This window comes from Clarias gariepinus, chromosome 23 (genome assembly GCF_024256425.1).
Source record: "Clarias gariepinus isolate MV-2021 ecotype Netherlands chromosome 23, CGAR_prim_01v2, whole genome shotgun sequence".
Taxonomy (NCBI): Eukaryota; Metazoa; Chordata; class Actinopteri; order Siluriformes; family Clariidae; genus Clarias; species Clarias gariepinus.
The window spans coordinates 5,768,487-5,781,520 of NC_071122.1; the positions used below are offsets into that span (position 1 = coordinate 5,768,487).

The window sequence follows — 13,034 nt, forward strand, 5'->3', positions numbered from 1 at the left end:
GTATTATGAAATGAAAATGTAAGTCGGTCTGGATGAGGGCATCTTACAGAAACAAATACCTAAATGATTAACTGTAATTAGTTATTATAGAAACAAAAATTAGAAATTTTAATTTGAAAATGCTAATAAATATTAAACTGGACCGATCAGAATCGACTGGGTCACAAACTTGTTATAATGTTGGTTTCTGTAACACTTCAGTATTTTCAGCTAAAGGTTACAACTGGAAATTTCTGTAAAGCAAAATCTGCTACGGAGTAAAACCATGAATGGGTTTTAAACACCAAATCCAACTTTTCAACAATAGATGCAGGAGATTCAGATGTTTTGGCAGCCGGCGCTCGGGGCCTGTCGGCACGTCTGAATCCGGGTTCTGGGCTCTGAGGGAAAGAGAGGTAGCGATTGTGGGCCAAGACAAACTCTCCCCTGTGTTCTGGGTACATGGCATTGGCAGGCAGGCCGCGGCCCGCTCTCTTCCCTCTCTTCCTCTCTATCCCTCCATCTCTCTATTCCTTATATTCTTTCTGTCCTCTACAGCAGCTGCAGGATCAGCGAACGGAGCAAAAAAAATAGGATTTAGTTTATATTATCAAATACCTATGTATATGTATTTCATGTGATTATGACATGCACAGTGTACTGTATTAGATTGTATACAGTGATTAATTTAGCTTTTGTTTACTTTTAATATGACATTTAATTTTATTTTAGTATATAATATTTTAGTAATACCTTTATAAAAAATTGCTAAACAATTCATATATTTTCTTTAAATATTTTCTTGCGAATACAAAAAGTTTGAATAATAATAATAATAATACTAATAATAATAATAATAATAATAATACTGAAATACATTTTCCCAATGGATTAACAAGAACATTATAATAATCGTAACAATGTGTATAATGCTTTATAAATCAATTTATATGACCTTATAGTTTTGGCTTGTATATAAACCATTTGTTATCGTAATTTAAAGTCAAATGGACCCAAAATGATGCATCATATTCTCCCAGGCATTTACATTCCTGCTGTTCTATCCCCAACTCAAAACAGGGAACACTCTTGTCCTACGCATATTAATATAAATTTATGCAAATAAACAATCTAAGAGGTAATCCATAGTGCATATGTAGTGCATATTCCGATCGGTGTGATCTGATTGGCTACCAAAGAGTGACAGACAGTTCTGACCACACCCCCCTGAGCCGAGCCTGGCGGCGTTGCGTGTGCCCGAGAGCAGGCACGCGGTTTTTAAGTCAGCTGAATGCACTCAGAGTTCCTGCTCTGAGCCTCGAGCTCCGCTTCCCTGCTGAGAGTGAGAGTGAGAGAGAGAGAGAGAGAGAGAGAGAGAGAGAGGGAGAGAGAGGGAGAGAGAGAGAGAGAGAGAGCTTCTCCTTGCGCTCCTCACATTCGCATGATGGCATCAGATCCAGGGCTACTGCCTCTCCTTCTGTGGATTATTTCCTTGCAGGTGCTGGGATCCAAAAGCACAGCCAATAATGAAGGTATGTGCTTGTGCATCCCCATGTGTGTTTCTGGGCTTCAGTGTTGTATGGCTCATATACACTGACACATGTGTTGAACTCATTTATGTAATGCACTCACTGTGTAGACAGTGACAAAACTCACTAATGTGTGTCATTGTGCATTTTTTGTGTGTCTATGTTTGTCTGTGTTTGCAAAAGTTTTCCTGGATATGCTATATATATATATATATATATATATATATATATATATATATATATATATATATATATATAATGTATCTTCCGAGACACTCCACTGAGTTCAGAAAGATTAAAGACATTCTAATAAACTGTAATGAATAAAATCTATTTACTGTATAAGAATAACAGCATATCTTTTATTGTGAATAAATTATTATTATTATTATTATTATTATTATTATTATTATTATTATTATTATTATACATAACTCCACATCCAAGAACGAGATCCTGTGTATATTGGACTCCCTTTCTGTCCACTGATTACTGGACACAAATATATTGTAATGTTCAACCTTTAATAGTTTTTATGACCTGGTTTAACCCCCAAAGTTAGTTAGATATTATTGTTCATTAATATCAAAACATTATAAGTTTTCCTTTCCTTTAAAAAAATAACATACAGTAACATGACCTTAGAATTGAGAAAAGAGCTATGTAAAAGTATTTATTATTATTATTATTATTATTATTATTATTTTGGAACCCAATAAAAGGTCCTCAACATGGTACTTAAACATACAAGATTGGCATTTTCTACCCTTGATTATGAGATCAAATTGACCCATTGACACTAAATCACTTAGGGTCCTGCTATTACAGGAAAGTCATGACATACACAACAAGTGTGGTGATCTGTCAGGATTCAGAGCTTTTGAAACAGAACTTTCATTTATCTTATAATGAACTGTATTGAAATTATAACACCTCGTATTTTCAGTCCATTTCTCATGACATGGATTTAGAACATCTCCATAAACCTAGTGGATTAGTTTTGCTGTTAAGATCATAGCAGATTATAAAGTATATACTGTATATGCTCTATCCAGCTTCATTTTCTCTCTCTTTTACTAAGAACTTCTTATAGATTTATTATGAAAATAAATATCTTCTTATACAGTAGAAATCTAAATCATATAATTGAAACTGCATATACGGTATCCGTCAAGTATGTCATGTTTCTATAGAAGTGAAGTGTATTCATATAAACCTGTGATCTGCAGCTGCTCTTACAGAGAGTTAATCACCAATCAGAGGTGAGAATTCAATGATAAGCCAACAGATCTGTGAAAAATTCCTCAGGGTTCAGTCATGGACCTGATCTTGTTGTCAGATCATGCCGTTTTATTGGGTCGAAATCTAGAGCGTTAGTGCGCTTCCGCTCTGCTCAAGCACGAGTGCTTTGCGTGTCAGAAAGCCTTGGCCCTCGTCACGTAACCTTCCGCTGGGCCACACTAAGTGATCTTACACATCGCGTGTCTGTTTGCCCACAACGGCTGCTGTCATGTTCTGCTCAGTGCAGCGTGATGAGAAGACAGAGAGAGAAAAAGAGAGAGTGAGTGAGCACGGAGGCAAAGGCAAAATAAGGTCAACCGTCTTTCGATTTCAGCTTTCTGTTAAAGCTTGGGCAGTAATAAAAGTCAGGAGTAATAATTTAGTTACGATGACAATGACATGGCGATAAAGAAAAAAACAAACAAACACAATAACTCGTGCTTGTTTCATCCTGAGCTCTGACGCATCGTATTTTGTTCCCACAGTTCGTTCTTTTTTTTTTTCATCGCCGCTGTATTAATCTGCACAAAAGCTCCTTTGAAAGTGCATGTTGTTGCTGGATTTCTGAATTCATCGCAAGAAAAAAAAAAGATTTTTCGAATACCCTAAAGATGATCGAGTTCATGGTTCCTCGATAACGGAAATACATTTCCAGTGTGTAGATGATTGTTAAGACAGATGACAGATTACTACATATAATCAGTGAGCTGTTATAGGAAATACATAGGAAAGGACATCAGATGAATAGGAAGAACAGAACGGTAAATGTACAGAATTGAGAAGTGATTACCGAACAGCACTGCCCTACTTTCAGACGTCTCAACGAAAGACTCAAAGACAACTGAGAAAAAAAATTGAGAGATATAAAGAATATTTGATAAAGGCCTTGCAGCGGTGTGTGTTGCTGTTTTTTCTTCTTCTTCTTCTTTTCTTTGATGTCTCACTCAGACGATATGGAAAATATTTTGAGTTCACAAGTTCACACATTTCTTTTCAGATTTTTTCCCGCACCATTCCGGGTAGTTGTGTATTAATAATTAAAACTTCTCAATTAATTGACCCAATAACATGATATGAAAGAAGGTCTGCCTTTTTCTAGACTCTGTCTCATGTAATTTTTTGCTCACTGCTCCAGGCTTGATATTACGATTATATTAACACCATGTCTGGTGCATAAGTATATATAGATATATAAACAAAATGTAAAGTGCTTGACTTGGTTTTGAAGCATTATTAATGCAAAAGAAATCCATAAACCTGAACCTGATCCATAGATAAAATGTTGATCTGACCTAAAAATCTCAACGAAGTATAGGAAAGATTTTTTAATAGAGTTCAGCAAGCAAAGCATGACAAATGGCTGACATTTTACATTTTTATGAGTTCCTAAATTAAAAAAAAAAAGAATAAGAAATAAGGAAATATAACCTGCAGCTTTAATATGAAGATTTTTTGTTGTTGTTTTTGTTGTTTGTTTCAGAGACTGAAACTTCATTTCCATACTTATTGCATGCTAATAGTTACAAATAGCACAGAGATATTAAAAATGCTTCCAACAATCTGGGGTTCATGAAGCTTAGAAACAGCAAACAACATGAGGTAATGAAGGTTAGGGAACCTGAGCTAAATATCAGATGCACAACCAAGGTCTAATCATACCGAGATTAGGGGTAAGTTTCATGAAATGCACAAAACTTACCAGGAAATGTTAGCACCAAGTATTTCTCTCTCTCTCTCTCTCTCTCTCTTCTGCTCTCTCTCTCACCTGACATTCATCACTTTGCAACAAATTAATTTGAATTCATTTAACCGCAGTTTAGAAATAAGGGCAGAAAGTTGTTTTCCTTTTGTCATTTTTACCAATAATTTATTTATGGTTTTCCTCATCTCCTTTGAGGGAACACATTTGGATGCTGCCCCGCTGCTATGTCCCAAAATTCACCATACACACTCTGTACCTGTATTTTTTTTCCTCCCATACTGTTGAGTACATTACATGATGGGTTTCATTGTTTCTATTGCTAATGATGGTTTTTGCCTGTAATTAATTGCCCAACACCCATCCCCCATGTTTCTCATCCAGGCTTTGGGACTGGCACCTGGTGGAGTGACTTTGTATGGGCATAGATGTCCTTGGGTAAGGCCCCAACAGTGGCAACCTAGTCGTGGCAAGGCTCAAACCCTTGACACTTTGATTTGGACCCTAATAACTGCTTAAGTCATGCGTGAGTCAGTACTGCCTCAAAAGACGTACTAGACTGTAAAACAAATTACTAATAGGTAGTTGCAGGAATACCTATGTTACAATTACAGTATAAATGTTTACAAATCAGCCTATAAATATTGCAGTTTAAAATGGTTGCACTGTCTATAAATAAAATAAAAGCTAATTGATTTTACAATAAAAAAAAACTGGCAGTAGTTGCCAAAATAATTTTTGTAAAAAAAAAAATAAAAAAAAAAAATATATATATATTTATATATATATATATATATATATATATATATATATATATATATATATATATATATATAAAATAATAATAATAATAAAAAAATAAATAAAAAAATAATATATATATATATATATATATATATATATATATATATATATATATGCAGTATATATTATATATAACTACATACAACTTTACAGAATAACCTGTTAATACAGCCTTTCTTAATTAATTATATTCATTCATTCATTCATTCATTCATTCATTTCTTTCTTTCTTTCTTTCTTTCTTTCTTTCTTTCTTTCTTTCTTTCTTTTTTATTAGCTTTTAAATGGATTTATACAGTGTATGCTTAAATAGTACTGACCAAGCCTAAAGTGATGTACTGTTTGATACAGTAATGGTTCATGCATGATTTAATTAAGGAAATCTTAGGAGAATAAAATAAAGACAATTAACCCCAAGTACAGCATGTCATACATATTTTTTTCGTTTGTAATTTGAATATTTTTTTTAAATAACTCAAATAATTCAACTCAATGAATCATACACACCATAGCTTATCTCGTTTTATAAGACTGTCTAATAATGCAAATGCACACTGTAGACAGTTGTAGCGTATTATGGACTGGTATCAACTACCATAGCTTGTTATACAAAGCAATAAAGTGTAATACAATCTTACTGACTGTTTTACAGTTTTTCACTCAGAAGTCACAGGTATAGCCTGTTGTGGACATTTACAAACGGTTTTAGATTTGGTATAAAGTTTTGCAGATTGCTATAGACAGTTTAAGACTGTGGCAGAATTTTATAAACCATTTAAGAGCGTACGTCATGATTACGTCACAATTATGAATCTCACCAGGCTAATCAGTCTCAGTCAAAACAAATCTCTTCAGTCTTATCAGCTACTGTAAATGCCATCTTGCTGTGTTGCTGTGAGCCAAAATTGGAGGAGTAACAGCTCAGTAAGTTTTACTGAATAGCAGCTTTTACTGCTGCTAAAAAACAACAACAACAACAACAACAAAATCAGTTGCACCTTGGTTAAACATGATGAAATCAGTTAATTTTAAATAAAAGATTATCTGTTGTAGGCAGAAAGGTGTCTCTTAAACTAAAAGTAAGTAACTAAAAATATTAGGTGAGAACTCTCTAATAGCGATGCAGATCAAATAATATTGCTCTGTTCCTTAACAAACATGATTATCGTTTTGTTAAGTACCGTACAGACCTATTTAGTGTGAATGCTTGATTTGTCTATCAGAGAGGTGTGTAAGTGTCTGGCCATTTCACAGTAACTAATCCTTTCACATCGTCAATCCCTTAAATTAGCTGTATACGAAGGGGAATCTGGTCCCACTAGTTAATGTTAACTTTTTTTTATTTTTTTTTTTTAGCAATGCTTAAGGTTCTGGAGAGTAATGATTGCCTACGCAGTTTGGATTACTTTTTCGATGTAACAAGTAATCTAACTCATTAGGTCTTATATTTAGGTACTCAGTCGCTTAGAAATTTTATCAAAAAATGTAATCCGTTATATAAACAATTTATGTAATCTGTGAGCCAGACAGCAGTGATTCCCAATATATTAGTGTGTGTGTGTGTGTGTGTGTGTGTGTGTGTGTGTGTGTGTGTGTGTGAAAGTTATCTTACAAGCCTTGCTCCGATAACCCGCCCCCTCTGTTATTCCTGCTGTTACAGCCCTTTCTCACCTATGCGGTTTGACTATACAAGGACAGATGAGTGGAAAGATCCTACTTACAGCGCCAAACCTCGCGGTGAATCATGATAAATTGTATTTACGGCGACCGTGCGAAATCGCGTAGCTGAGATAGGGGTATTAGTAGTTAACAGATTTTTGTTATTGTAATACTGGTTACAAATAGGCCAACAAATTAATAATTCATTGTTTTTTGCAGTTATGGACAAATATAAAAATGTCTAGATCTACAGACAAATTTTGGCAGTTATCAAAATTTACATGCTGTTATATATGGTTACAAATTTGGTTATAGATGGTTGTAGACAGTTACTCTATGTTAGAGAAAGCTACCTGTATAGACAATAATCGTGTCCTCTAGACAGTTACTCACTGTTTCATATAGTTATACACTGTAACAAATGATAACAGATAGTTACAGAGTGTACTAGACGATACAGCTAGCCCCTGACAGTTATAAAAGTTTAGAAAATGTTACTGTAAGTTATAGATTGTTATAACATATTGCAAACTGTTACAGAAAGTTGCATACTCTTATAGGAAGTTATAGAATGTTATAATGTGTTACAGGCTGCTATAGAAATTTGTAGATTGTTAAAAGTCAACGTTAAAGAATTTTACTGTGCAGTAATGTATATGTGACGAATAAAGGCTGAGCTTAATTTAACTTAACTTAACTTAACTTAACTTAACATAAGCTTATAGACTGCTATAAAACGTAACAGAGTTGCAGATAGTTACAGTGTTACAGACTGTTATAGAGAGTCAAACAATGTTGCAGAAAATTATAGACATCACAGAAGCAGCCCATTACTGAGTGTTATACAGTAGATTGTCACAAGAGTAACAAACTGTTACAGGAGATTACAGTGTGTTATTAATTGATACAGACTGTTACAGAATGTTCCAGATGTTGAGTAAAATTAACAGATCGTCAGAATGCGTTAAAACTGTTAGTGGTTGTTTAGTGGTTGTTTTTTGTTTTTTTTATGTTTTAGGCTGTTACAGAAAGTTATAAACTGTTAAAAAGTTTACTAGACTGTTTCAGAACGTTATAGAGTGTTATTAAGTGTTACAGAGTGTTATAGAGTGTTTTAGACTGTTTGGGTGTCACAGATTCTTATTGATTGTAACCAAGTGTTACGGAAAGTTACAGACTGGTATTGAGAGTTATGGACATATTAACAGTTGTACGAAGACTCCTATAAACCACTTTGTGCTACCTGTGTATTTTTTTTTTCGCCAGTACAGTCAAATGTTTCTTGAGTCAGACAACCAGAGAGCAGGTACAATGTTGCTTGTGGTGCATGACTTTGTTTAAAATCATATTCCCACACATAGTAACAAATAATAATAATAATAAAAAACATTGCTTAAACAGTGACAGAAAACATACTACCCCGTAGCAAGTCCTTATTTGTCCCCTAAAAGAAACAAAGATTTCTCAGCAGGAGTGTAAAATCTGCATTCTTTTCTCTTCTTGAGGGAGACAGTCAGTGTCACTGCGTAATTGGAAAGCCAAACATCCCAAGATTCAACATTCAGTTTCACAGCTTAAGATCACTCTGCTTTCTCTTTCTAGACTTTACATTCCCACTTAATAGTCATTTTTAAGCCATTATTATATTGTGTATTTATTTCAATTATATAATGTTTACTGTAAATGCCTATTCATACATACCTGATACTAAAGATAGGCTTAAAAATTCAGTTATGTATTATGATTTTTTTTTTTTTTTTGGCAATTCATTACTCCAAAATCATGTTTTTTTTTTTTTTTTTTTTTTTTTTTTTTTTTTATAAATTTTTTTATTTGAATATGTTAGCATTTAAGGGGGTAATATGTTGCAGTTCCTCTATAATTATACAGATGATAGGATAAACTATTCACACACTGACAGACAGCACAGCATACTGTGTGGTAAAAGCGAATTATTTAAGTTTGTCTAGAATTGCGACAAAATCTGAATTTTTTTCTTTTTCATACAATTGTGATACAGAATCAATACAATACAGAAGCAATAGAAATTAAATGGACACCTGGGTATCGTGATAACATTGTATCAGGTGATCTCTGGTGATTCCTATCCCTACTTTATACCCTCCATGTTCCTTTTAACTCTCTTTTACTGTACATACTTCTTTATGTCTTTTTACCACTTAATTAATTATTTAAGCTTTTCTACTTATACTTTCTACTTTATTAATTTATAATCCCCATTATATCGCTTCATATAAACCCTTCATACACCCTATATACTCTCTCTGTGCACTCGTTTAGACCCTTCTTACCTTTGTCCCACCTTCCTATAAACGTTTTACCATATTCGTCTTTATACTCATGTGTCTTCATATAATCCTCCAATGGACTTTTCTTATTCCATTTACAGTGGTACCTCGGCATAGAAACTTAATCTATTCCATAGGATCTAACTAAGCCTATCTATAATTTCTTAAAGTATGTTAACAGCAAATTAAATATAATATTATGTAGTGTCTTTTTAAGACTCTTTTTAAGTCTCTTTTTAAGATTTAAAGCAGAAAAAAAATCTTCTATTTTTCTATTTTTTTTCCCGAATTTTTCTTTTTTCCAAGAAATAAATTCATAAAGTAGCAAAATGATCTACCAATAGAACAAAACATTTTTTTGCTTAAATATTTTAGTAACATTCTATTTGAAATGAGTTTAATGATCCTTAAATAAATAATTCTTTTTTTGCATTCCTGTCTACTCCTGTCATGTACTTTTATTTTTTTATACCCTGCTTTTAAACTATTATTTTCATAAATATTTAATCTCTATTTTCACAGCCTTTGTTATAGACCATATTTCTATTAGAACTATACAATATGAAAACATGTGTCTTACTCCATTTAAAACCTGTCATACTATGGTTATATGCTTTCTTGCATGATTTCCCTCAGTTGTACAGTTTCAAAGCTACTGTACTTCACAGCCTACTTGTCTTCTTTGTACCCTAATTATACCCTCTACAACCTCTTATATTTCCTCTGTGTCCCCATTATAGCAGTTATACCCTCTTTATGCACTCACCTTGGCCTGCCTATTTGTACACCTCATTCTCTGCTCTTAACCATTCTGACACCTTTTCGATCCTTATAATAGCCTTTATGATTTTTTCCTTCATATTTTGCAATATAATCCCCATAAACATACATCCATGCTACATCATGTTTACATTCTTCAGATAAGATGTATACTGTCTACATCCTGCTTTATACCCTTGTCATTTCTTAAAACTTTCTTTAAACAATTTATATGCGGCATTACAGTAAAGCATACCATCGTATCTTAATTGCACAGCTTATAATGTCATTTAAATTATTTACTGTCCAGCATTTTGTGTCATTATTCTACTTTGTAGTCAGTTAGATCTTGTTTATGTATCACCTTTATCCTTGTACAATTTCCTTTCCTACTCTTTTACCCTGTACCTGTTCTCTTGAGGCACAGCAGCTCATCTATAAATACAAGCAGATTTACACCAATGCTAAAGTAGAAGAGTATATGTTTGCGCTGCTGACCCTCTTGTGTTAGAAAGCACAGGGAGAATTTACCACATAAAAAGGTGCTTCATCTGCAGTGAAGTTGTTATTGATTATTATCTGCCAACTTACTTGGCAAGTGATGATTACCTAATATAATTGAATGGGAGGGAGGAGGCGACATGCCAAGGTGAGCGGATAACGATGAACGCTGTTGGATCAACCTGGAAACACACACTCTAATGATAATATCAGTGCACACATGCTCATCACTGGCTTAACACTGGCCACCTGGAATTAACAAGAACTGGCCATTTCAAGGGATATAATGTTTTTAAATAGACACATAGATGTGCAGACAGTTTCAAAAATATATTTTTTCTTCATCTTACAGTATAGCCCCTTTGGACTGTGTGTGTATCTGTATTTGTTTGAGGGGTAATATGTAGCTATTTTATCAAATTATTATTCATTATGAAAAATGACATTACAACATACACTCTAAAAAATGCTGGGTTGTTTTTGTAAACACATTGTTGGGTTGTTTATGCTGGGTCAAAATTCTGGGTTATTTCGGGTACTTTAAACACATTGTTGGGTTGCTCTATGTTGTCCTGTATTGCCTGCCCTGGGCTCATGTAGCTGCCCAACGCCGTCTCACCTCGGAAAGAACTTCTGAAAACTACCGCTGGCTGTGACGTCTTTGCACTGGTTAAAACAGCAGATTTATTTTACTTTGTGTATTTCTTTGGTATAATACGGTTATGTAATAACTGGTGTCTCAAACCCTCAAGTGTCCACTTCCAAGGGAGGTCTGTTTTTGAAATTGAGACACGGCATAAGGAACTTTCTGGATTCTTCACTTCTGAAGCGAGGTGCCTGCCACTTAAAGCTGGCAGTATTTTATGGTAAGTTATAATTAATTTTTTCCTAAATTTTAAATGTTGTAGTTGTGGTAGGAGCAAACTCATTTCCATGTTCATTCGCTTTTCCACCTTTTAAGTCATATTTTGATATGGAGCTGTGAGGAGTTCATGCTTTTATATTCTGTGCCAATAGTCGGCTATACTGTATATTATGAGAAAAGTGCATTTGTAGCACACACACATAAAAAAAAAAACTAAATTTACTAAATGTAATATTAAATGTAAATAGTAATCTTCACTAAAGCTGTGTGTGGAATGCTTTTGGTATATTTTATAATATTTTAAAGTTGTCAGAAGAAGCAATAGACGGTTTAATGACAGTCTTAATATGTCTAAATGTTACTTTAACCCAGCATTTGGTTTATTCTTTAGTAAACTTTTTGAATTCTTCACTTCTGACTGGATCATACTCAGAGCACTCAGTATTTTTTGGCAAGATTATGTAAATTTTAACTTTTTTTTTTTGTACGTTGTGGTAGGAGCAAGCATATTTTATTTCTCAAATTAAATGCTTTGATATGGTGGTGTGGGGTTTATTAATTTTTTTCATTCTGTTTTTTTAATATTCAATAAATGAAAATGGGTCATCATTTAAAACAAGCTTTTTTTATCCTTATGAAATATTTATTCTAAGTTGTAAACTCATCACTTAAATATCATATTCATCTAGGGTTTGTTGAGAATTTGAAAAGGGGTGAATGTTTCGTATTAAATCCAGGTGGAGTGCCGTTTCCACTTTTATCCCTTACATGTTTACATCCCTACCTTCACAACTACACTACATTTTACAGTTTTACGTTTACATCCTGGACCAGTGCACAAAGACACTTTAATAACCTCTGCACAAAGTCACTTTGTTCTATGCATATTTGCACACACAGCACAGTATATTTCAATTTGTACAGTAGAGTTCTATTTTTTTCCTAGCACATTTCTATTTTTATTTTTAGTTCTATTTTTCCTAGTTTAATTTAATTTTTTATTTAATTTCTATCGTATTTCTTTTATTCATATTTATTTCTTATTTGTAAACTTTAATTCTCTTCTAGGGTCAATGGCAGCCGTATAATGCATTTCACTACATTTCGTACTGTGTATGTTTGTGTATGTGACAAATAAAATTTGAATTTGAATTTGAATTTGAAATAGTGAAGTAAATTAGTCAGAAATAGTCACTTAATTCATGTTTACATTACATTATGTATTTTTTTGTATTGACAAGAGAAAAACGTTTTGCATTAAATACATACGTAGCTGTATGTTCTTGACAAAAATGCTTGATGTAAATATTAGTTATGTTACATTATAGTTATGTTACAACACTAAGTGATGGTGTGTAATCCACAGGTGGGGACCAACATAATGGGAATGATACAGTATCTGCAAAATATGGAGACGACTGGAGCACTGTATATAAGCACTTAATAACCCAAAATAACCCAGTGCATGTTCTGCCCAATAGTGACCCAGTGGCTGGGTTATGGTTGGATTGTTTTTTAACCCAGCAATTTTTAGAGTGTAATATAATTTGAATCAATTGTTCTCAGAACATGATATTCACTGTAGTGTAAAATGTGGTTTCAATAAAATTTTAATTCTTATAATGCTTTACCTTTACAATTCAGTATTT

At 33.3% G+C, this 13,034-nt stretch overlaps 1 protein-coding gene across 1 annotated transcript in view; it reads left to right on the top strand.

Annotated features, from left to right (window-relative positions):
• Positions 1–1,395: 1,395 nt before the first annotated feature.
• epha8 (eph receptor A8) overlaps positions 1,396–13,034 on the top strand; it is a 92,704-nt gene continuing 81,065 nt past the window's right edge. The window contains exon 1 of the mRNA XM_053483946.1: positions 1,396–1,511. Within this exon, the coding sequence (XP_053339921.1) occupies positions 1,421–1,511 (91 nt within the window). The 5' untranslated portion in view covers positions 1,396–1,420. The remainder of the gene's footprint in view (positions 1,512–13,034) is intronic.